Below are 27479 nucleotides of genomic sequence, written 5' to 3'. Positions count from 1 at the left end.
ACAGTTTGTAAGGTTTCATATTGAGGCGTCGTTTCAGAACATGCCAAAGAGCTCATCGTCAAGGTTTCAGTCAACCACATCTGACCACCATAACGAAGGTTCATCGTATTGTGCACTAAGCACAATGTAACTCTTTTCACATCAGCACGAGCCATCCGAGAGCGAGTAATGGACTCCCCACAATACTCTATGTCATCCTGCTCCATAGGTGTGAGACTAGCAGCAGTCAGACTAGAGAAATACCATCCTGCACATATGTTACTGTCCACACCACAGCTGTGTTTTGAGTGGTGACAAGACCGCGAAGAAGGAACTGCTAATGAATGGCGTCTGTTCAGCTATGATTCGTTGTTCTCCAGTAACGTTGTTGACCATAGTCGGCGAGTATGCAGGCAGAAGCACAGCGGTGATGTTCCAGGCGTCATTGTGTGGGAAACAATTGGATATGGATTCAGGTCAAGGCTGGTATTGATAGAGGGAGTTCTGACGGTACAACACTTCGTCTTCGCGTTGAGCTTTTGGTGATTCTCGGCAAAGCGCGGCATTGTGTCGTGTTCGCGAGAGAAGCAAACAAAAGCACTCTGGCGAGCAAGTTGATGCTTTGTCTTCCCAGAATCTCTAACTGAGATGGAAGGTGTACAGCTTAAAGTTTAGAACAGCTTTCAAGGTTACCATGGTTTTCTATCACAACACTCACGCGTACACAAGGAAACAGATTTGGAAGCGACAGTACTTTACAGTTATGTAGGAAAGATCGGACATGCTTCTAGAACCGTTGCTGGAAGCGTGTGAGTACTTTGTACCTTTCTTGTTGTAGGGCACCAACTTCACTGCTGTGTTCCTGTGTGCTGGATTTCTTCCCGTGCCTCTGGGACAGCTTTATCTTTACTGTTGGGCGGCTCACAACGTAACACAGCAGGTAGGCCTCCTTAAAAATAAGAAACATATACCTGTATTTAAAGATATTATGTCGTGTGCGTCATCAATATCTGCATGAACAGATCTTATCGGTCTGCGTCAAAAGTACTGCTTGGTAAATATGGGTATCGTTGTCTTTTCTCGTTGTATTCTTGTCATATATAGGATCATGTAGGATCATACAAAAAGGACCGTTGTTACCAGGGTTATATGGGCTTCCTAACATTCGTGAGAAAACAATACCACTTCGTCCCGTCCACAGCTACAATGATGGCCGAACATGCAGTCTTGCCAAATACCTATATATTTCTAAACGTGATTACCACATTCAAAACTTGTTGGACTACGTACAACGGCTGAGCCATTTCAAACTTCACACATTGCCAGTCTTCTTCTTACTCGGGCCGATAGGAGAGACTGTGAAGCTCATTGGCGAGAAATTCGTCGAAGAGACGATGAACCTATTGAAATACGTCTTTCGTGTACCTATTTTCTCTCTTATGAACACTGCTATAAACGAATCTATGCAGTAGTCAATAGACGTTCCGTCATCGCTAACCTTTCTGTGGAGCATTTGGAAGAGGAAGCCTTAAAATCAGCCACGTAGAAGCCAACTCCCTTCTTTCGTTATGTACACAATGCGTTTGCGATTTAGTCGGAAGTGAGATACAGATCATATTTTCGATAACATCTACACAGCCCGAAAAAAATGTGAAGTACTGGGAAGAAAGGGTCGCACGTAAATGAAACTCGGCGGGACGTCATTTTGCCGGTTAGTCGAACTGTTTATTGTCCAGATTTGTTTCGACCGACCATGTCCGACCATCACAAGGAAGAATCGCCAAATAGTACACTATGCACACAATAATCCTTTCACATCGGCCCCACCCATCCAAGAACAAGAATGGACCAAGTGGAACAACCTATGTCACGCTGCACCATTGGGCAGGCAATAGCGTCAGCTGCACGACAGAATTACCATCCCACGCTGCCGTTAACGACACAATGCAAACGGCAGCGCTTGGAGTGGTGCCGTAACCGGAAAGCATGGACCGCTGATGAAGGGCGTCGCACTGTATTCAGCGTTGAATCGCTCTGCCACAGTACACAGATAACCATCGTCGGCCATTATGACGGCGACCTGGGGAGACGACCCATGTTTCGGAGGGGCACAATGGCTGTTCTTTTAGTGCCAAGGGGTGGAGAGTCACTGCTTACGATTTCAGGTCACGGCTGGAAGCAATTGAGAGATCTCTGACGACATAATGGAACGTCTCGAACATCTTGCGTCTTCATGTGTTACTGACATGTGACAACATGTGACAGTGTTCGTTCACACATGGCAATTGTCTCTATGAACTGTCTGCGTAACAACGACATGCTCCCGTTGCCAGCAGGATCCCAAGATCTGCCCTCGACAGATCATATGTGGGACCATCTCTGACGTCAGATTCGTCCTACTGCCGGTATTCATGAAACCAATAGGCATTTGCAACAGGTGTGGTAGAGCTTGCCTTAGGATAAGTATTCAGTGATTACATGAAAATCTTCCCAATCGAATCAGTGCATAAATCCATGCCAGAGGGGGTTGCAATTTCATACTGATGAGTGAGCTCATACAGTCTAGTTCTCTGTTAATTTGAGCCGATACTGTAATCGGTGAAATAATATCACATATCCTCTATATCAGTGAGGACCCACTTTATTTCGTGCTTCTCCTCTGAGTGCTTCAATATTGTGTGATGCAGTGTAAACTCAATACGTCTCAACATTTCATTGTTCAAATAGAGACGCAAGGAAAAAGACCCGGGAATCCGTGTTTGCCGCAAACTTCCAAAACAAACCTTTATTTACGTGCCACTAGTCACCGCCATCGATCACAGACAAGCGGTATCTCCAAGACATGGCACACAGGGCACGTACCTAGTCAGACGCTCAAAACATTGCAGCTGAACTTGGAAAAGTGACGAAATCTATTACACAGCAATGATTAGGCAGCAGAAAATTCGTCGTGTTCTCCAAATTGCGCCGACAGACTTTCCGGACACAAAATAAGAGGAGGCACATGAGCAACGATCGACTATCTGCCTCCCACATTCTGGTGATACGTCCAGTAGAATGGGTTGTATTACGAAAAACTATAAGGTGCAGAACATATCCTATGAGCCCAAAGAAGATTAACTTGCTCATAGGTAACGTGAAACATGATTTATGCCTCCTGAAGTTTCGTTCATAGTCACCAAAATTAATGAGCTTAGTTGCGTTCTTTTATACTGAAACCACGAATTCAATAACAACTCGGTAACTCTTACTGCACCTCTAAAACTTATTTTTGGCCTGATGGTCATGATAACTGCTACTGCAAAAAAAAAGTGCCATTCAACAGACGATAGGGATGGGATCGTGTTCGGTTGCTTCGCGATATTCACTCTAGCTTTGTTCTGGAGACTGTCTCGCAAAACCGGGCAGAAAATACGGTCTCCACGCTTGGCAGAAAAGGGTGTTGCCATGTGCAGGAAGACTTCTGCTAGTGTCTGTAAACAACGTACGTTTCGGTATGTACACTTGAGTCAAACCATTAAAGACAGTACAAAAATATTGTGGGTATAAAATGTAGATTTTTATTTATTAATGTAAAATTGTTGTTTGGAACTTTCTCTTTAATGTGATGTATATTTAGTTGAGTTAAGATAATTATAAGTATTTTTAATTTATTTTGAAATAATTTGCTGCACAAGTAATTTCCACAGGCTCTATGAGCACTTATTCATTTTGGATAAAATATCTCGGGAACAGCTCCCTCGAGAGGCGGTGATTTATGTTCAATTATAGTAAACATGCTGCTGCCTAGGTTAGCTTTGTTGCTTGCTTTGATATCACTTGCTGTTTATGGTATGATGTATGGTGTCATCCACGCTTTTTAAGACGCGTTAGACCATTCGTTGTGAACATTTATATTTGTTGTTCATTGAGTTGTGTTTCTTTCTTTAATATGACTCCACAAAAGGGAACGTTTAAGAAGAGAAGAAAAAAGGGAAATAGATTCTACAGATCATGTCCTGCTGGAAGTTCACATCCAGGTACAGAGGTTACTGCAAGTTACACTGAACACAGTTCTTCACTACCAAGTTCTCCCAAGAAAAGCTTGTGAACAGTGATGAAGGGCCTAGTGAAACCAATACCAGTGCTAGCAGTTTAATATTAGATTTAACTGTACTGAAAACAATGTTTAATCAAACTGCATGCTGTAATTTGTGTGGTGAAGAGATAACAATTTCTGAAAATTTCTTCAGTGGCATCGGTTTAGTTCTTAGTTTTAAAGTCTCTTATTCGAAGAAACAATTTTTGGACATTTGAAAAATGTATAAATAATAACCTATTGGAGACGAACGTCAGTGACTTCTGTGGACTGACATGCATCGGTAAGGGCTCTATGGAGAGAAAAACCTTGTGTGCTCTTATGAATCTGTCTGGCCCCCTACTAATGTACCAAGATATGCAAATGCCTTATGGAAAAGAGTAAAAGTAATTTCAGAAGAATCAATGACTTGTGCAACAGTGGAGCAAAAGAAAAAAAATATGGCAACATCGCGATTTACATAGCATTTGACTGATCATGGCAGAAAAGGTACAAATAGCTTAAACTTTTTGTGCAGCTGCCGTAAGTATTGATAGCGGAAAGGTGCTTGATGTGAAGTATTGTCAAAACTTTTCCGTGGATGCACCAAAGTGGATACCCATAATGAAAACAAACAGCTGCGTGAACACAACCGTCAGAAAACATATGTGGGATCCAGTGGAGGAATGGAAAGTGTCTCAACTGTGAAGATCTTCCACTGCTCCCAAGAACAACGTCGGGTCCGCTTCACTACATTCATTGGCGAAGGTGATTCCAGTTCATTCTGATCACTAATTGACAGAAGGCTCTATGATGACTTAACAACGGAAAAGTTAGTGTGTCTGTCATGGGTGCCCGACGGAGAAACATCAGAGAACTCCTGCAAAAAAAAAAAAAAAAAATAATAATAATAAAATAAAAAAAAAAATAAAAAATAAAATCTTGAAGATGGCAAGGACGTTTGACTGACAAACAAATCAGTGAGCTAAGCGAATACTAGAGCCAAGCCATTACAAAGGAAGAAACAACCTGGAAGTAATGATAAAAGCAGTATGGGCAACGTTTTTCCAAGAGACGTCAAGCGATGAGAAGCCATTACACAACCCGTGTTCAATTGATTGATACCGCGAAACTGAGGCACAAGGAACTGCATATATTCCCATAGAAATACCGTCCCTGAAGCTACTACACCAGTAATAAAGTCAGTATATAGAGATATAGCATGTCCAGATCTTCTGAAGGAATATCTCACAGGAAATGTAAATGTAAATGAGTTCTTCAACAACGATGAATGAACCAGGGTTCCAAAAGACGAATTTGTGAACCTTGTACCGCACCTACAACAAATAAAACCTATGTCCGTCTATTAAACTGGACTCTATAAGCAACCTGAGCTCCAGTAATCGGAATCTAACCTGCATAACACTGCGTGCGTGTTGTATGAGTGACAGTTTCACTGTTATTTAAGCCCTCAACAGATCGTTACATGAAAAACTTAAAACTAATCTTTGGATAAAATATCTGACTGCGTATTTGAATAAGAAATTACAACTGATGCAGAATTTCATCAATGTAACGGAGAGTTCTGACACACTCCTTACAACCTCAAAGAACTGGAGATTGGGGTCAGTGATGCTGTGATCACCTTCAAAAATGGTTCAAATGGCTCTGAGCACTATGGGACTTAACATCTATGGTCATCAGTCCCCTAGAACTTAGAACTACTTAAACCTAACTAACCTAAGGACAGCACACAACACCCAGCCATCACGAGGTAGAGAAAATCCCTGACCCCGCCGAGAATCGAACCCAGGAACGCGGGAGTGGGATGCGAGAACGCTACCGCACGACCACGGCCTGCGGACGATCACCTTCAGTGACGTAAATGCAGAAAGATTAAAGGTTCTGAAGCAATTTGAAATTGCGCCTGACCATAATACACAAAGAGTCATACAAAAACTGGATACACAGCTAGTCTCCAAAGCTGAAAATATGACCAAAAATACAATAGAAGCAACCAGATCCCTCAGACGGGGAAAACGACTGCATTTGGTCGATCCTGAAAAACATTACGATAACAAAGCTGTAGGGTTTTAGATTGTCTCTTCATTCAACAGTGAGTTTTTATTTACTTCAACTTTCAAGTGCAATTTCTGAAAATCTACCTTTTTTTGGAAATGTTTTCTTTCTCTCAGAAGCTACTGAGCTAAAGTTATGAAATTCTCACCGCTTATTGATAGCGGTATTACGTTTACGTGGTTCTACAACAATGGAGATAGCACTTATAGTTTGATCACAAAAATATTTTTAAAAATTTTCAAAACCCTCATTAAATCTTCATATCTTGATTCCTAATAAAGTTAGATACTTGACAGTAGATCATCAAATGTTTAAGATATGGCAAAGTTTTCTTTTATTACCTCGAATAATTTCTGAGAAAACGGGATATACATATATTACGTTCGTCATATCCAGATAGAACTGCCCTCCGCAACGTTAAAGGATACCTGGTGCTAATGTGGGCACGTGATATAGTAAGAAAGGCATCAGTGGAAACTGTCTAATGTCGTCCATCCCGCGTTCTTTGGCCAACGATTGTTTGACGGTTTGTGGCTGGCACTGTCAAGGTTTCACCTTCCCTTGCCCTAGTGGATAGTGAGGCTTCGACTGTGTCAACCACTCGTGCCAACGAAACGTCAGAAAAATGGTCAAACAATTGTTGGTCAGAGATCATGAGACAGAAGTCAACAGGCAGTTTTCAACAAGTGGCCACGACAGCCTCCACAGATTTATACAACTATGGGAAGCAGTTGAAGTACGATGAAAGCTAGAGTAGGAGACAAGACATTGGACATCGACGCCCCAAGACGGAAAGTGGAGGTCAGAGGCTTGCCCGCTCTGTAAAACTGGATCGACAACTATATGTGACTTATACGACGACAGAATACAAAAGTGGTGCAGACACGAGTGTTTCGGAGGACGTCGTTCAAAGCATATTGTTGAACATTGGGATCATCAGCAATTCGCCCCCTGGAGTTTCGATCTTTACTCAGCGACATGTTCATTTACGATTATAGTGGACACGGTGTCATGGATCAGGGAAACGTGTTGCCTGGTCGCATGAATCACATTTCTTGTTAGATTACGTCGATGGTCGCGTCCAAATTAGCCGTCATCTAAATGAACGACACCTTGAAAAATGCACCGCGCCACAGACGCAGGCCATTAGGGGCCAAGTTGTGCTGCGGTGGATATTTCACTGGGCTTCCTTGGGACCTGAGAAAGTAACCGAAAGAACCGTGACAGTTGTGGACTACGTGAACATTATTGTAAGACCTTCTGCATCCATTCATACTTGATAAATTTCCCGACTGAATTGCCATGAGAAAATATAGAAAAAACAGCGAAAGGAAAAAATATTACGCGTCATACAGTGGAATATCGGAAGTCTCAATTCCAAAGTGGAGCCATAAAATTTAGAAAGAAAAGGGGAAATTCTTAGTCTAAGTTAGCAGGAAACAGAGAAGTCGAATGGAAAGAAAATGAGGATTTCCAATCAGACGAGCAGGGTGACATGAACAGCAGCAAAAAATATTATTAATTAGGGATACCAAGAAAGAGAAAGTGTGAGCTCCTGTGAACACTTCCGTGATACGGTTATTGTCATCAGAATTACCAGTAAACAAGAGGGACGTCAATGCTTCGGGCATACAAGCCCACGTCACAACCAGAAGATGAACAAATCGAGGGAATGGATGAGGGTACTGAGCTGAAATCTCACTTTGTTAAGGCAGATGAAAATCTAACAGTCACTAGAAATGGGACTCTACCTACATCTACATGGATACTCAGCAAGTCACATTTAAGTGCCTGGCAGAGGGTTCATCGAACCACCTTCACAATTCTCTATTGTACCAATGTCGTATATAGCGCGCGGAAAGAATGAACGCCTACATCTTTCGTACGAGCTCTGATTTCCCTTATTTTATCGTGGTGATCGTTCCTCCCTATGTAGGTCTGCGTCAACAAAATATTTTCGCATTCTGAGGAGAAAGTTGCTGATTGTATTTTCGTGAAAAGATACCGTCGCAACGAAAAACGCCTTTCTTTTAATGATGTCCAGCCCAAATCCTGTGTCATTTCTGTGACCGTTTATCCCAGATTTCGTGACAATACAAAACTTGCTGCCTTTCTTTGAACATTTTCGATGTAATCCGTCAGTCCTATCTGGTAAGGAACCCACACCGCGCAGCAGTATTCTAAAAGAGGACGGACAAGCGTAGTGTAGACAGTCTCCTTACTAGGTCTGTTACATTTTCTAAGTGTCCCGCCAGTAAAACGCAGTCTCTGGTTAGCCTTCCCCACAACATTTTCTATGTGTTCCTTCCAATTTAACTTGTTCGTAATTGAAATAGATAGGTACGTAGTTGAATTTACTGCTTTTGGATTAGACTGATTTATCGTGAAACCGAAGTTTAACGGGCTCCTTTTAGCACTCATGTGGATGACCTCACACTTTTCGTTATTTAGGGTCAACTGCCACTTTTCGCACCATTCAGATATCTTTTCTAAATCGATTTGCCGTTTGTTTTGATCTTCTGATGACTTCATTAGTCGATAGCCGACGGCGTCATCTGCAAACAACCGAAGACGGTTGCTCAGATTGTCTCCCAGTTCGTTTATATAGATAAGGAACAGCAAAGGGCCTTAACGCTACCTTGTGGAATGCCAGAAATCACTTCTGTTTTACTCTATGACTTTCCGTCAGTTACAACGATCTGTGACCTCTCAGACGGGATATCACAGATGTAGTCACATAACTGAGACGATATTCCATAAGCACACATTTGCACTACCAGCCGCTTGTGTGGTACAGTGTCAAAGGCCTTCCGGATATCCAGAAATACGGAATCGATCTGAAGTCCCTTGACATGAGCACTCAACACTTCATGTGAAGAAAGCGCTAGTTGTGTTTCACAGGAACGATGTTTTCTAAACCCATGTTGACTGTGTGTCAATAGACCGTTTTCGTCGAGGTAATTCATAATGTTCGAACACAATATATGTTCTAAAATCCTGCTGCATATCGACGTTAACGATGTAGGTCTGTAATTTAGTGAATTACTCCTACTACCTTTCTTGAATATTGGTGTGACCTGTGCAACTTTCCAGTCTTTGGGTACGTCGAGCGAGCGGTTGTATATGGTTGTTAAGTATGGAGCTAATGCATCAGCATACTCCGAACGGAACGTAATTCGTATACAGTCTGGACCAGTATACTTGCTTTTATTAAGTGATTGAAGTTGCTTCACTACCCCGAGGATATTTACTTCTTCGTTACTCATGTTGGCAGCTGTTCTCGATTCGAATTCTAGAATATTTACTTCGTCTTCTTTTGTGAAAGCATTTCGGAATGCTCTGTTTAGTAACTCTGCTTTGGCAGCACTATCTTCGATAGTATCTCCATTGCTATTGCGCAGAAAAGGCATTGATTGTTTCTTGACGCTAACATACTTCACCCACGACCAGAATCTCTTTGGATTTTCTGCCAGGTTTCGAGACAAATTTTCGTAGTCAAAACTATTATAAGCATCTCGCATTGTAGTCCGTGCTAAATTTCGACGTTCTGTAAAATATCTGCAATCTTGGGAATTTTGCGTCTGTTTAAATTTGGCATGTTTATTTAGTTGTTTCTGCAACAGTGATCTAACCCGTTTTGTGTACCAAGGAGATCAGCTTCGTCGTTTGTTAATTTATTTGGTATACATATCTCAATTGCTGCCGATACTATTTCTTTGAATTTAAGTCAAATCTGGTCTATACTTATATTATTAATTTGTAATGAGTGGATACTGTCTCCCAGGAAGGCGTTAAGTGAATTTTATCTGCTTTCTTAAATAGGAATATTTTTCTTTAATTTTTCGATGATTTGGGGATTACAATATTCAATCTCGCTACAACATCCCTGAGCTCACTAGTCCCTGCACCCGTTTTTAAGCTCGTTACTAACTCAGGATTATTTGTTGTTGAGAGGTCAAGTGTGTTTGCACAACCGTTTACTATTCGCGTGGGCGTGCTCGAAATAATTTTCAGAGAATGCGTTGAAACGTCCCCTTTGAAAAATTGTACACGATTGTGCTTAACCTGACACACAATATTTTTAGCGCAACGCAATCTGACTTTCAGAAATCCCTACAAAAGAATGGCCCTGACTAACATTAACCTATGCATTTCACAAATCGCTTACCTCACAAAAATCTTGGTTACTCGAACTACTGCAATACAGCGAGCGCCACTACTGCCAGCTAAATAAAAGATTCAAACTATGGAAGGCGCTAACTACTGATAGGGATAGTTAGCAAATGAAAGATATTAATAGAGAACAAACAATGTATTTACCTTAATATCATCAAAAGTCATAATATATATAGCAGTTCATGACAAATTACAAAACTCCGCCATCTCTCTCCCCACATCCACCACTGCTGACGGCTCACGTCCAACTGCGCAACGCTACGCGCTGTTCACATCCAGCTGCCGCTGCCCAACACTACAATGGCAGACAACAACGCAAATTAGACACAGACTGCACACAGCACAGCCAGTGATTTTTGTACAGAGGTGGCGTTACCAATAAAAAAACCTAAACAGCCTACTTACATAGCCCCCATGCTCCCCACAAAAAAATTTACAAATTGTTTTGGGCAGTGGCCAATAATGATTTGATAAAATTTTTATAATTACAATAACAAAGATATCAAATGCACACACTTATTGATACAATGTTGGTCAAAAGCTAAAATTTTCTCACAGTCTATAAATACAGTCCTGATTCATCACAGTAAAATTACAGTGTTTTTCTTTTTATTCAAAGTCTGAACAGTAAAAGAAAATGCACACGGAAGTAGTGGATTTCCATGCAGTCTTGAAGAAGTAGTGTTGTCCTTCCAACGGAAAGACAGTGCTGACTCTTGACATGCTGACAGGTAATGGGCCACAACAGAGCAAACCCACCGCAGAGTCAGTCGAAGTTTTGAAGAATATTGGTAGGTAGGTCATCACAGAGCAGACCACTGTAGTCATGGTAGAGATTGTGGTATCGGTGGATCGCCAAAGGTGTAGACCCACTGTAGTCCTTGTACAGATGGCCAGCAGCCATCTGTTGTGACTGTGCAGGTACACAATCACCGTTGAGGAGTCTTGCAGATAATATAGCAAGTCCATAACCACCACTTGTGCACTCACAAAGTGTTTGGAATTGTCCTTAGAACAAGCAATGCTGTTATCCAGTCCCTTGCTGAATTATTAACACACGTGCAAACACTAACAGTCCCTACTTCTCACATATTGTCCATATACTATGACCAACAAAAACGTGTGCAGTGAAATGGAACTTACAAGTTACTTAATTTGATGAACTGGTGTCAAGTACAATTTTATAACATAAGAACACAATAACAAAGGTACAAAACACATCATTAAAAACATACTAATACAGATAACATTTGTAGTAATAGGGGCTTTACAAAAGAATAGAAATAAACATATACATCAGTGTTACAGGAATTATGACATAAGTAAATACATAAAAGATCAGAATAACTTTTGAAACATCAACTTCACACATGAGCATTAAAACAAAACTGAATAAATAATGTCTAACATCCTCATCATAGTTCATGTAGCTGAGTATTAGAAAAATTCTACAACATAAGTCTTATCAGATAAACATATAAGGACAGGAAGAACGTAAATACACAAGGGTACACAAACACATAGTGGGATAACACAAGGAAAGGACAGGGTTTCTTTTACTGCAGTATTTTGCAAACAAAACTTTCTTTACTTCTCGGAGATCTCCCTTCGTTCTTCATTATTTCCAAAAATACCCTATCTATACCTGCTTTCTGTACTTTTTTTCATATGACTTCTCAATGCATTTCATCGCAACTCATTCTCTTATATAGTCTACCCCTGTTAAGCTAACTTAAATCTACTGAGCTCAGATACTAAACTAAGGAACGAGGCAATGCAGCAGCACAAAACACTTAACACAAACATCAATGACAAGAAATTCAAATTGGCAAAGCAATTGCAACATTACAACTAATTTAAGGCAATGAGCAGCAAACAAGAAAAATAAATCAGTAGTAAACTGGCTTAACAGAGTAACACAAATTAAAATTCAGTAGCACTATGCCTGGCAAACAGCAGCAGTAAATGCTATAACGTATATCTAAGCATGACAAAGCTCAAGTAGAAAAAATAGTACACTAAAGACAACAATGCAGATAAAGGTAATGTATAATTGCATCTTAATGTCTATGTAATTAAAGTGGTGCACCACAAAAACTGATTCTACAAAAAATTACTAAGTACTAGAAAGAAAATTATATATGCAATTACTGTTATTAGTCCCTTCTTATTGTTCTTTCCATTCCAAGAGCTCCTTTTTCGAAGAATGTGTATCATAAAATAATTATTTAATAGATCTGTTGACAGAAAGTATTCACATTAGCAAATGCATTTAGTTTTATTTTATAAAAGCAATGATGCAACACACCTGGAAAACAGATATCAAATAAAATAAGCAACTATGTACAAAGTGAAGCATAAAAATATCATTCAGTAGTTATGAAGCATTTCATAAGTTAGTAGAAATTCTCTCAACTCTCGTAGAGAGACGCTTGTCATAATCAGGTGTGCAGATGTAAGTATCTTTCTAAGTAATGAGCGTGTCGTATTTGCGATGCTTTCTAAAAAGGAATGTCAATAGCGAGGATAATGGCCCTTTTTTTCTACCTGTGCCTCTGAAATGGCACACACACTAATGGCTTTTTCTTCAGGTGTCTGACACAGCTGGGTGCCCACAACGCATTATGTGCAGGTGGTCACTTAACTTTCTTACGGAAATATTTACGACAGCAGTTTCCGCTACAGTGGCAGTCTCATATAAAAATTTCACAGGTCGAAAATTTGCGTTACAAATGTGTAGAAACAAAATCCTGTAAATATAACAGCGTCCAAAAAATTTTAGCCAGCATTGTGATACATTCACACATATACACACATTTCATAACTCTTAAAGTACGATTCTTGGTTTCCAACAACCTTTTTCACAAACCAGAGTCCCTAACCACTCCTCATTATTCCTTACCTTATTCGTCGACACTTCTTCAATATTTCATCATAACAGATACGTAGCATAATCAAATAACTCATATAGCATCAGCTTATTGATCATAAACATATGGCAACAGCATAATACACATCATCATCGTAATAATAACATCATAAAACCTCAGCCAAATCTCAAAATCGTCGTAGCTTCCTCCAATAGTGTCAAAACCTAAAAAAAATTCTCTGCTCATGTCAAAAGTGTCATCTGCGTCAAACATACTTTAAAAGTCATGATCCCATACCAAATACATCATTCAAAGCTCTCACAGTATCACAATGGTTCCGAAAAAATATGAATAGTTTACAAAGTACAGACAAAATACAGTTTCATAAGTGTGAAGTTATCCAACTGTGTAATTGCGTAAACATCTGTCACTGATGTAATAAAAAAATGTTTGTTTCTCTGTTAAATAATCAGATAGCTTTGTAATTTATGTGTTAGAGAAATATGGTACCGATGTGTAAAGTTGTATAAGCAAATACCATATTAGCTAGGGCTCCTTGTGCTTGCCAAACACATGGTACACAAAGTAAGCGTGTACCCCCCTGAGGATTAATGTAATTATACCCTCAGGTGTTACAGATTATTGCAATGGAATAAAATGTATCACGGAAAACTTTCTTTGTAATTCAAAAACCTTTAAAAATAAATGTTTTAAGTATAAAATTAATCATGCAAATACATGTACTGTAGCGCTAAACTGTGCGTGTTCTTGTAAGATAATCTCTGTGGAAGTGTCGTAGTTGTCGTCCTCTGCAAGCTAAGTTCCGCAGAAGTCAATGTACTTACCTCATATAAACAAAAGTGAAATGCTTTGCGTATAGATATCTTAGTTATTACGCTTATTGCCATGATGAAGAAAGTACTGTGCTGTAACGTATTGTTGTGCTACGGAAAAGGCAGTCTCATTGTAGCTATACCACAGAAGTTACTACTAAAACATGTTTTACTTTCCAGAATAATGCAGAAAAACTGTGCAGATATAAAACAGAAACACTGCAAAAGCAACATTGTATATTGTCACTCATTAGTAGCGTCGTGATAAAATCGTGTAGCTGTCACATAAACTAACCACTGTGTCATCTGGTATCTCACTGAAAGTACTTTAAATCCAGAATGTATTTTCAAGTAAACCAAAATGTTGCATTAAAATCTCATTAGCAGTACTGGTAAATGTTCTAAGTATGTAAGCCTTATAGTCGGTACATAATCATGCAACCAACAAGCAAGAATGCACACACACAATAACACTGGGTCGTCTCTTCACAATAACAATGCATTCGTAATTTCTGTTTAAAAATGTTCCCTAGGTTCTTGATTGGATATTTAACTTCAAACATTGTTGCATGGTAACATGGTAACAGTTTCTAAGTCTGACAATGCATACTAGAAATGTGAAGTTAAGAGTTTTATGGCAAAGACAAAGTTAAAAAGCAGATTATCTTTCAATAAACGGTTTTACATGTGAAATGTGGTGTAAACCTTTACTCTTCCGAGTACGCAGAGTTTCAACTTCAACGAAATTATCATGTGGTATACGTCGGATTCTGTAAGGTCCATTGTAAACTAGAAAGAATTTGTGACTCAAGTGTTTCTTTTATGTGACAATGAATGAGCTTTAATGAGAACTTTTTGACCAATATACAATTTCTTTGCATTTGCTTTACCGTGTAGTTTTCTCCTTTTGTCTACTGCAGAATTTATATTTTTAAGAGCCAAATCAATTATGTCTTTGTGTCGAAGTTTACGTGTTTTCGGGAAAGGTACAAGCTCTCTGATTCTGTTCGGTGGTTCTTCATTCTTTAGTACAAGAGTAGGTGGTAAAGCAGTGGAGTCGTGAGGCATTTCATTCAGCACGTTTTGAAACAAGTGTAAATATCTGTCCCAATGCTGATGCTTTCTGTGACAATAAAGTCTGCAAAGCTTATTGATTTCTTTCATAATCGGTTCACACGGGTTACAATGTGGTGAGTACAATGAAATAAATTCAGGTTTGATTTTATGAATCCGAAGCGTGCGTGACCAAACAGCAGATCTGAATTGCGGTCCGTTATCTGAAATGACTTTACTAACGTGTCCAACTTCACGTAAGAAATTTTTAACAAATTCGTTGGATACAGACCGTCTAGTGGCTTTACGTAACGGTGTGAAAGAAACAAATTTTGAAGTAAGTTCAACAGCGACTAGAACGTACGAAAATCCATTAGATATTCTGACAAGCGGTCCCAAGAGATCAACAGCAACAAATTCTTTTAATTTAGAAGGAATGATAGGAAACAGCGGAGCACGATGGGAGATAGTAGATGGTTTCGCCTTTGGCAAAGTTTACAAATAGACAAGACTCTTCGAATTCTCTTTTCCATATTGTTAAAATAACAAGTCGTTCGAAGAATATGATAACATTTTCGTGGACCAAAATGTGCGTAGCTGAATGAATGTACCAAATGAGCGTATTAACAAAATCGTCTGGAATGCAAAGTACCCATAGCTTGTCATCAACAGTGCAGCGTTTGAAGAGTATGTTGTTTCTAACCAGGTAATAATGCCGAATCTGTGTGTGTGTCTTTTCATGCCATTTGCTCTTGATGAAAAATTGTACACGATTGTGCTTAACCTGACACACAATATTTTTAGCGCAACGCAATCTGACTTTCAGAAATCCCTACAAAAGAATGGCCCTGACTAACATTAACCTATGCATTTCACAAATCGCTTACCTCACAAAAATCTTGGTTACTCGAACTACTGCAATACAGCGAGCGCCACTACTGCCAGCTAAATAAAAGATTCAAACTATGGAAGGCACTAACTACTGATAGGGATAGTTAGCAAATGAAAGATATTAATAGAGAACAAACAATGTATTTACCTTAATATCATCAAAAGTCATAATATATATAGCAGTTCATGACAGATTACAAAACTCCGCCATCTCTCTCCCCACATCCACCACCGCTGACGGCTCACCTCCAACTGCGCAACGCTACGCGCTGTTCACATCCAGCTGCCGCTGCCCAACACTACAATGGCAGACAACAATGCAAACTAGACACAGACTGCACACAGCACAGCCAGTGATTTTTGTACAGAGGTGGCGTTACCAATAAAAAAACCTAAACAGCCTACTTACAGCGTTTAGCACAATTTCGGACGATATTTTATGGGTACCTCCAGAATTAAACATGTATTTTCACCAAATATCGAGGGTAAATAAAGTCACTACCAGGTGTTGTCATATGAGTCGGGTACGTGTTTAAAATCAAACTTAATATTTCTTTGAACCCTTCAGCAACTGTATCATCTGAATTGGGTGTTCGGTAAAAGGATCCATTTATTATTTTATTCCGGTTGCCAACAATGACCTCTGCCCATACTAACTCACAGGAAGTATCTACTTCAATTTCGCGACAAGTTAAACTACTTCTAACAGCAACAAACACTCCACCGCCATCCGAGTATAGCCTACGCTTCTGGAACACCGTTCGGCTGAGCTTATATCCTGCTTTAGCCAGCTTTAAGTGCCTATAACGATTTTAGCATCAGTGCTTTCTATTAGCGCTTGGAGCTCTGGTACTTTTCCAGCACAGCTACGACAGTTTACAACAGTTATACCAATGGTTCCTGTATCTACGTTCTTCCTGTATTCAGCCTGCACTCTTCGTGACTGAAGCCCTTTTTGTGTTTTCCCGAGACCCTCTAACCTAAAAAACCGTCCAGTCCACGCCACACAGCCCCTGCTTCCCGTGTAACCGCCTCCGGCGTATAGTGGACACCTGACCTATTCAGCGGAACGCGAAACCCAACCACCCTTCGGCGCAAGTCGAGGAATCTGCAGCCTACACGGTGGCAAACCGTCTGAGCCTCTGATTCAGACACTCCACTCGGCTCTGTACCAGAGGTCCGCAATCAGTCCTGTCGACTATGTTGCCAATGGTCAGCTCTGCTTTCATCTTGCAAGCCTTTACCACTTCTGTTAGCCGCCCGAAACCAGAGAGAATGTCTTCTGATCCAAAGTGACACACATCATTGGTACCGACGTGAGAAACCACCTGCAGTTGGCTGCACGCTGTGCTCTTCATGGCATCCGGGAGGACACTTTCCACATCTGGAATGACTCCACCCGGTATGCACACGGAGTGCACATTGGTTTTCTTACCATTCTTGCCACCCAAGTCCCTAAGGGGCCCCATAACGCGCCTAACATTGGAGCTCCCAACTACCAATAATCCCACCCTCTGTGATTGCCCAGATCTTACAGGCTGAGTGGTTTCCTCTTAAACAGGACAGGCGACAGCATCTGGCTCAGTGGCAATGTCAGCCACAGACAGCACCTGGAACCTCTTTGTCCGACAAACCGGGGAAGCCTTACGTGCGGCCGCCTGGGAAGTCTTTCGCCGCTTGCTTCGCCCGGAGCGACCTCCCACTCAACCACAGGAGAGGGGTCAGCTTCAGTGCGAGCAATAACTGAGCTGGCCACCGGTGAGGACCAATTGGAGGACTCGGACGTGCTGGACGTCTGTTGGATCTCCATGGCCGGCCCACAACAGTTGTGCCCATTCACTGCAGCCTCAAGCCGTGTAACCGAAACCATCACAGGCTGAAGCTGAGAGCGAACTGTCACCAACTAGGCTCGCAACCGCACACAACAATTGCAGTCCCTGTCCATACTAAAGACCGTGGAAAACTAGACTATGCAGATAAACGGACTATCGGCACGTGCTGCGCAACTCTGTTGTAGACTCTGACGAAAACGCAGGAACTGTGTCTAACAATACGCAGATATTCAAAAACCTAACTATCGAAGTACTCAGGTAAAACTAAATAATTCTCTCCCGATTAGGAATATTTAATATGTCACAAAATCGGTGTACTTTCCTATGGAAACGAAAACTCGAGATCAGTGGCTATTAGATATTAAATTTACGCGCAGAAACTCAAGAAACTAAACTATTAAAGTACACTGATAATATAATAACATTCGCTCCTGGTTAGGAACTCGTAAATGTCACAAAAGCTGTTACATCCCTGTTGCTGCGGCTGTCAAGGTCGGCCACTACTGCCTATAGTTGAGATAAAAATACAAGCCTGTGTTATGGGAGAAAACAAGGTCGGTAGCTGCAGGTTTCTTTAAGACCACTCCCTTCAATTTTTTCCTTATTTTCCTTTGCTGCTCGTTCGGTGTACAGACTGAATAAGACAGGGAATAGGCTACAACCCTGTGTCACTCTCTTGTCCACCACTGTTCCCTCTAATATCAGTTGACTCTTATAACTGCCATCTGATTTCTTTACAAGTTATAAATAGCCTTTCGATCCCCGTATAATACCTCTGCTACTCTCAGAACTTCGATGAGAGTACTCCAATCTACACTGTCGAACGCTTTCTCCAAGTCTACAAACTGTAACTGATCTTCCCTAAGGTCGGCTTGCATCAATTTTTCCATTCGTCTCTAAAGATTTGGTATTAGTGTTTTGCAACTTATGACTTATAAAACTAGTACTTCGATAGTATTCACACCTCTTGGCACCTGCTTTCTTTGGAATTAGAATTATCAAAAATGGCTCTAAGCACTACGGGACTTAACATCTGAGGTCATCAGTCCATTAGACTTAGAACTACTTAAACCTAACTAACCTAAGGACATCACACACATCCATGCCCGAGGCAGGATTCGAACCTGCGACCATAGTGGTCGCGCGGTTCCAGACTGTAGCGCCTAGAACCGCTCGTCCACTCCGGCCGGCTTTTCAGTCTCCTAACCTACCTACCCGATTAAGGATTCTAACATTCCGCACGCTGATCCGTAGATAGATAGTTTTGTTTCTCGCGATGACCACATCCTCCTTAAAAGTTCCCGCCGGGAGATCCGAATGGGGGACTATCTACCCCCATAATATTTAACACAAGAGGATTCAATGATTGGTTAACCATACAGTAGAGCTGCATGCCCTCGGTAATACTTTTGGCTGTAGTTTCCCCTTCCTTTCAACCGTTAGGAGTGCCATTTCAGCAAAGGTGTTGTTGTTTATGGTACAAGGCCACATCTGTCAGTCATTCAGACATTTGCTCCTGCAGCTATTGAAAAGGCTGGTGAACTTCTTAGGAACCACACGTTGGTCTGATCTCCAAACAGATATACCATCTCTTTAGTTTCACCTACGGTACTGCCATTTGTATCGCTGAAGTACGGAACCCATCCCACCAACGGAAAAGTTCATGTTCATGGGGTGGGGAATTTGGCGTATATAAACTTGAAAAATTTCCAGCGTACGTCACAAAATAAGCCGCATTATATAAGGACTGGTCTGTCTTAGGAACTCACTCTGTGTTTTCCGCACTATTTTAGACTTGTTGTCTATTATTAACATACAAGAAAATTTTTCTATGGCAATTAGTCTTACTACTTCAAAATAATACTGTAAAAGAGCGGAATATCTGTCATCTAATCCGATGAGACTTCTAGTAATGTACAGTGTGATTATAATTAAAGTTAAACTATCAAAACGCTGTAGAAATTACTCCACTGGTCAGAATGACGTCAAATTGCAATCGAATATTATAGGAGGAGAAAAACTTATGGCAGAAGAAAAAAATATTGTGAAAATTGATCAACAGATGCGCTGTACGTGTTATAATATGTAAATGAAAACATCTATTATGCGCACGACCCTCTGAAGTTGGTATAAACACGCCGGCTACACGGCTTTCCTCCTTTCGCGTCTGCGACGTTCGTCATGACTGTCTCAATGCAAGATCGCACTCTGCTTGTAAAGCTGTATTACAAGAATGAAGACTGTGCATACGTCGCTCTGCAGAACATTCGGACGCTTAAGGGTTTGAAAAAAGGCGTTGGTCCGATTACTGCCGTGGGTCTGGAGAAAATGTTTCGCAAATTCGAAAGATGGGTTCTTTTGGTGCGCAACCATGTAGAGGGAGGAAACGAACTGATTCGACGTCAGTGGAAGCAATGGCCACAGCTATGCAGGAGGAGAGTGTGCAAACTTGCACTGCATGGAGAATTGCCCGAACATTGGACATTCCCGTCAGCACGGTGCGTAAAATCCTACGAAACATCCTTCTTTGCTATCCATTGAAAATGACCCATATGCACGAGTTGCTTCCTATTGACCTGCCAGAGCAAGAGAAATTTTTGCTTTAGAATTTCTTGCTCGCATGGAAGTGGACAGTGATTGGCCATGGAAGATTTTGTGGGCAGATGAAGCTCACTTCCTTCTGGCAGGATACGTCAATGCACAGAATTGTCGAATATGGGCAACGGAAAATCCACACGCAAATCAACCAGTACCACTTCGTCCTGAAAAGTCACAGAGTGGTTCGGGTTTACGGCATCATTTATCATATTACCATATCTTTTCTAAGAGACGGGTGTTTCGGTCCTGTTACCTGTACTGTCAGTGGTAGGCGCTATGAGAGTCTTTTGCGCAACCACGTCATCCAACAGCGTGGATGTATGGATGGGATCATTTTTATGCAAGATGGCGCACCCCCGCACATTGCAAATCTAGTTAAGCAGCTGCTGTAGCGCCTTTTATGAGCTGCTAGAATTTTCAGCCACCATTTCCCTACAGCCTGGCAGTCACGATCACCTGGTCTTCATTCCTGCGACTTCTGGCTGTGGGGCTATCCGAAAGATGTGTTCAATGTTCCGAATGCAAACTTAGCTGCATTGAAGGCATGTATTGCGCAACACATTCTGAACGTGACTCTAGAAACACTTCGATCAGTTGTGGAACCCGCTGTTTCTAAGTTTAACTTTAATTGTAATCACTCTATGTATATGAAAAAGCTGTTTCGTTAGTTCCAGTCTTCAGACTATCGATCTCAGATCTTCAGATCTTTTTGAAACATATCTTAATATAATAAAGCCTAAGTGGTATCAGAGAGAGGTGTATCTCTTGCACTGACATTGAACATCTTAAGACAAGTTGGTGGTCATAGGCTGGAATTATATTCGATACTTCTTTGGATCGCTGCTTTTATTCACACGGCTTATGTATATTTGAATGACATACAGATGATAGTACTGCCCACAGGCGGAAGCAGTGTCTTCGGCGGCCTACAACTGTTCATGGGTGGGTGCCAGCGAGCGTTTCAAGCGCGCGTTGAGAATCCTCATCAGCCGGGCCCAGAAGCCGCTGGTTCTGACTGCTGGGCACCTCTACCCCATCAACAGGGCTGCCTTTGTCTCGGTGAGTGTCTAGTATTAAACTCCTGTAAGTAGCAGCAGCAGTCCCTTTATTGTCATGTTGGCACCCATTTTACTTCTCAAGCTTCAGTTTTCCTATAATTTTTGTACGGCTGGTTACATTACTGAATTTTTGAATAACGTCATTATTTTTTTGATAGGATTTGAGATAAGCCTGACACTATATTCTTAAGATCTGATAACTTTAGTAATATTACGAGGCGATGAAATACACTGTGCTTCGTAAAACCTGATTGTACAGATCTCGTGATTTTTTTCTGTTTTTGTGTAATTCACGTTATTTCATCTTTCGTTAAGAACAGTGGTCTGAAACATGTCATTTCGATGCATATTTTGCGCCTAGAAAGTTGGAGGGTATATTCTCGCTAGAAAAAGTAAATACAGAAGCAATAAAAACCTCATCACAAGTTTCTTGTTGTTGTTGTGGTCTTTAGTCCGAAGCCTGGTTCGATGCAGCTCTCCATACTGCTCTATACTGTGCAAGCCCCCTTACGTCCGAATAACTACGGCAACCTATAAGTTTATGAATCTGCTTACTGTATTCTTCTCTTGTTTGTCCTTAATAATATTTACTCCCACACTTCCCTCAAGTACAATTTTTTTTTAAATGTTCAAATGTGTGTCAATTCCTCCGGGGCCGCGCGGGGTAGCCGCATGGTTTAAGGCGTCTTGTGACGGTTTTTGTGACTCCCCCGGGTCGGAGGTTCGAGTCCTCCCTCGGGCGCGGGCGTGTGTGTTGTCCTTAGCGTAAGTTAGGTTAACATAGATTAATTAGTGTGTAAGCCTAGGGACCGATGACCTCAGCAGTTTGATCCCATAGTCCTCACGACAAATTTCCAACATTCCTCAGGGACCCCTCCGGCCTCAAACCGTGCAGACATTCCATGCGGCCACTACTAAATTGGTGAACCTTTGATATCTCAGGATTTGTCCTATCAACCAATCCTTTCTATTAAGCAAACTGTACTACAAATTTCTTGCTCTCCAGTTCTGTTCACTACCTCCTCATTAGTTACGTCATCTACTCATCTGATCTTCAGCATTCCTCTGTAGCACCACATTTCGAAAGCTTCTATTCTCTTTTTGTCTAAACTGTTTATCACGCATTTCACTTCCATGCATCGATAACTCCAGACAAATATCTTCAGAAAAGGCTACCTAACACTTAAATCTACGTTCGATGTTACAGAATTTCTCTTCTTCGGAAATGCTTTCCTTGCCATTACCAGTCTACATTTTATATCCTCACTACGTCGGCCATAATCAGTTCTTTTAGCGTCCAAGCAGCACAACTCGTCTACTACTTGAAGTGTCTCGTTTCCTATTCTAACACCTTCAGTATCACCTACTTTAAGTCGACTGTATTCCATTATCCTTGTTTTGCTTTCATTAATGTTCATCTTAAATGCTTCATTTAAGACGCTGTCCGTTCCGTTCAAATGCACTTCCTAGACCATGGTTGTCTCTGACAGAATTACACTGTCACCGGCAAACCTCAAAGAATCTGTTCCTTCTCCTTGAACGTTAATTCCTACTATATGTGGTTCGCTGGTTTCTTTAATGCTTACTCTACGTACGAAGTGAATAAAATCTGTAATAAGCTACAACCCTGACTCACTCCAATTCTCAAGCACTGCGTCCTTTTCATGCCCTTCGACTCTCAACACTAGCGTCTGGTTTCTGAATAACTTGAAAATGGCCTATCGCTTCCTGTATGTTACCCCTCTTTCCTTCAGAACTGCAAGGAGAGTACTCCAGTCAACATTGTGAGAAGCTTTCTCTAAGTCTACATATACTGTATGTCTAACCAGTACATTGATTTAATCTCTTCATATTACGTACAAAAACAGTTCATTTTATTGCGTTTACCAAACATGAATCACTTTATGACATGAATATGGGTCTCTAAAAGCGAATGAAGTAGCAAGTGTGGCTTTATTTCACACGTTTGCTCTAGTAAATTCCAGAAACTTCAACTTGTGAACGCCATGGTAGTCCTAAATATCTACATACTAGAAAAATACTAGAAAGTACATGGTAAATAGTAAGACCATAATGAACGACTGTTAATTAGTAAAGGACAAGGATCAAATGTGCTTCTCTCGAGACTGCAACAAACAAAGCTTACCTTTCCTCGATACCACAATTCTGGACTTTCACATCAATAGGAGGGCATAAGGGAAAATATATCTGTGTGTCACAGATATACTGTATTTGTAGTGTCAAAATCCCACCAGTTTCGAAGTCGTCCTGTTTCAGATGTGTTCCATGCATACCGCACAAAGTGGTCACTGGGATGTAGAAAGAAGTCACATACGATTATGCTTTTAATTTTAGTGAGATACTGAGGTGACGAAACGTTACGAAAGATAAAATTGCGAAAGACAATTTTTTTAAAATGCTAATTATAATCATAAAATAATGTAGAAGTTCAGAGTTTCTTTCAAGGTGTTCAGTGAAGCCGGAGTTGGTCAACAGAAAGTTCACTAATTCAGTGTTCACAACATTGTCTAAATGACGTTTAATACGCTCTGCAACGGTTTCGCATTCATGAGTACCCGTTTATTTGATTTCTTTCTATGCTGATGTTAATTCCTGGACTCTTTCCTTGTGTCACATTTATACTATTGACTATTTTTTCAGAAAAGAGAAAAACTGGGGTAACAAACAAAACAAATTGGTGGATATATACGTAGGGTCGTTGTAGGCAAAACAGAACGTTTTTAAAGAGGTTTCTGAAGGATACTGTTGAGTTAACACAACATGTAACTCTTACACGACTCTTCTATATTCCGGGAATTATATAAGTTGCGTTTTACGGAAGATGACTGCATAACTCATTCCTGAATGAAAAGGAGAAGAAAAACTAGTTTTTTCCTTTTTAAATCACATGGAAGAGTAATCATTTGTAGTATGTAGCTGAACAAAGGCGCTTCACTAATTGTAGACATTGGTCTCCCAATTAAGACTGTAATATCTCTATAGTTCCAAAATATAACACCATCTACGTCTTCTATATTTCTTTTCGAAGTCTGTTTCTGTAGAGTGTAGAGTTCTTTGTGATGTGCTCAACTCTGTTTACCGAATAAGTATCCAATATTATATTTTTCGATGGTCTGTAAAATATTCTCCGTATACTGCTCCAACAGAACTTCACGAGTTCAAATTTCTATAAACTGTAGAAGTAAGTGGAGGTAAGAAGGAGCCAGTCTGCCGTAGTAGACGGAACAAAGGAACAATTCTACCATCTGTAGCTAGATTATTCTGTTTCACCGCCCCGAGAGAACCCATACTGACACATGCATTCTCCTGATGATTTCTTTCTCTTTTCAACTCACTATTTTTTCATCCTAGAAAAATAATTCGTATTTGGCAGTTGTTGTATCCCTCTCCACATTGTAAGGGTTAATCATTTCAGGAAGTACTGAACATAAATTTTTCTTCATAAGCAAGAGTCTTTCTTTCTCAGAGTCGCCACCTTCCATCCAGTGTGATTATTGTTACACGTCAGTCATAAAAACTAGAGTAATTATTTCTACCGCTGTCTGTACATGGCAGAGAATTATTTTTCGCATTCTGCTAGTGGTGTTCCGACCTGGTACAAAGTTGTCTCACACCTAAACTCTTTATGAAAAATTTACTATACCCCTACTTACGATTTGCCGTATATCAGATTTCTTAAAATACGGAAACCGCAGAATTAATTTTACATGCATAACGTTAATCATCAGCTACAGAAATTCTGTTAGACAGTATCTATCGTAAATACAGTTTAAATACTACCTTTGTCAATTGTATTTACAAGCGAAGTGATAATCGTGTCACGGCCTAAATATCGTGTAGACATAAGTAGCATATTTTTACATATTGATATCTTACTGTTTATTTTTTGTATTGTGATTTAATAAAACATTACCATAAGTTCCTCCCCAGCATAGCTCTTCTGATTCCATCTTCCATATTGTTTTCGGACACCTGTTTCCTGCTCTATTACCTAGATGCCTGTCCATCATCTTCTTACGCCACCTGCCCTCGCCCAAACGGTTTACGTGCCTATTAGGTCTCAGTCGCTTTGTTTCGATTGTATCCTTTAAAGTGGTGTCCAGGTTCAAGCTCTCACATGTGTCTTTATTTGTAATTCCATCCCGTAGTGCCAACCAACAGTAAAACCTCCGAAACCAAACCTCCAGTGTGAATAAGTTCCTTTATAATTTTTCAGGTATTTCCCACGTTTCTGTCCTGTACGTTGCTATCTTTTCTACAGTGGTTTTAAACACCCCAATCTTCATCTGTTATGATATATTTGTGTGCTATAAAATTCCATTTGATTTTCCAGTCTTAAAAATAGTGCATCCTACAGAAACGTGCATTAAGAGTAATAATGGAACTTTAGAATAATATTAGATAAAGTCTTCTTCAAAGACACTGCCATTTTACTGTAGCATGTACTACGTTGAGTTTTAACGATATTTCCAGCCAGTATTAAAAGTCTCTGCCACGCAGCCACATCACATAACTGTGTCTTATAATTTTATGTCTTGTCCGTTCTTTGAAATAGAGTGTAACACTTCCTAACTAAAGTATTCAATTAAAAACTATGTTCTAAATAACAGATTCTTCAAAGCATCAGCGTTTTTTTCTGACTTCAGTTACGAAATGAATACCGCGAAATAGAACTGACTGTAATTATAGTAGTTCAGTCTCTTTCATTCTGTCTTTATGCTTAGTTACTGAGATTAATGTATATTAGCCGTCATAATATGTGAGCGTTAACTGTGTAAATGAGAGACATAGAACTAAGGAAGTGTAACGTTGAAATAGTATTATGTTCTAACGTTCAGTGTATTTATGTAATTCTCCGTCTGTGTTGCAGTTGCTGAATGCATCGTACTCATACTACGCACTTTTGGGACAAATTAATAGCCGCTCGACCGAGACAAGACACTGAAACCTTAACTGCTATTGATGCTGATGAGAAGAAATACTTGTTAATATCTCCTATTACTCACAAATATAATTACGTGTCTCATTCAACACTATAACTGATTTAGTCACTGCATAGTATCCTCACGGCGCTGTAGATTATACCACAGAGATCAATACTTTGTCAAATAAAGCTCAACCTACATTTAAATGTGTCTAAGGAGAGAAAATTGTATTATGCACTTAATGTTTGAGAGCAAGTCATTTATTCTCTTCCAAAGAGTAAAAAAAAAGTGCTGAATTTTCGGAAGTACAGAACTATTTTGGGTCTTTTGTGCTATCATTGGCACTAATAAATTAAGTTCGCATTTGTGCTGAGGTGTTCGAATTCTTATACTACATATACAAGATCGGTTGAATGTATTTCTTACACTTATATTATGCACTCTTCTCCGAAAGTTCTCTAATTTCTTGAAAAAGGAAACACGTAAGAAACATTCTTAATCAAACTGAAATCTGATAACAGTGCCACAAAGTCTGGTTATTATTTGATGCAATTTGTTCGTAACATTTGTAATCTTAGAAACTCTTCAACTGTCTTTACCATTAATATGTATCAACACCTTGTATTCAATCACGTAAGTACTATGTGTCTCCAAAGGAAAATGCAGCCAGTAAAGAATGAAATTAATTTATTCATTCTTGGTGCAGGTATTGTACAAGACTAGGAGGTCATAATCAAAGCTGTTGAATACTTCTAGCACGGGTTGCCTAAATAAGTGCATACAGAATTAATAAATAATTATTTTTGTGCCATTTTGAAGTTATTTGTTGCACTGTATAGTGTATTTAAGTACCCAGACGTATTTTGGAAGGACGAAAGTTCTGAATTTTTGTCTCGTCTACGATGCTTAGTGAAATCGGTTGTCGCCTCGTCAATATAAACGTCCTAGAATTCGCTTTTATAGATTTATGAAAGTCATGAAGAAGCTAAATCAAATTGGTCTGGTTGGGATGTGAATCATGACCCAAATGTCAGTCCGGTGTTCCAATCACTGTGCCACGAGTTCTTTGACATGTTTGAGGCAGTGACCATTTTCACACTGAAGACA

The 27479-nt window shown here is 40.2% G+C and overlaps 1 protein-coding gene across 1 annotated transcript in view; it reads left to right on the top strand.

Annotated features, from left to right (window-relative positions):
- The window catches only part of LOC124712185 (odorant receptor Or2-like), a 35333-nt gene extending 8941 nt beyond the window's left edge, over positions 1–26392 (top strand). Inside the window, exons 3-5 of the mRNA XM_047242481.1 lie at positions 818–919; positions 21272–21427; positions 26318–26392. Coding sequence (XP_047098437.1) covers positions 818–919; positions 21272–21427; positions 26318–26392 — 333 coding nt within the window. The remainder of the gene's footprint in view (positions 1–817; positions 920–21271; positions 21428–26317) is intronic.
- The last annotated feature ends 1087 nt before the right edge of the window (positions 26393–27479 follow it).

The sequence above is a fragment of the Schistocerca piceifrons genome, chromosome 8 (genome assembly GCF_021461385.2).
Source record: "Schistocerca piceifrons isolate TAMUIC-IGC-003096 chromosome 8, iqSchPice1.1, whole genome shotgun sequence".
Lineage (NCBI taxonomy): Eukaryota > Metazoa > Arthropoda > Insecta > Orthoptera > Acrididae > Schistocerca > Schistocerca piceifrons.
The sequence above is the reverse complement of the archived record's forward strand: the minus strand, read 5'-3'. Positions and strand labels throughout refer to the sequence as shown.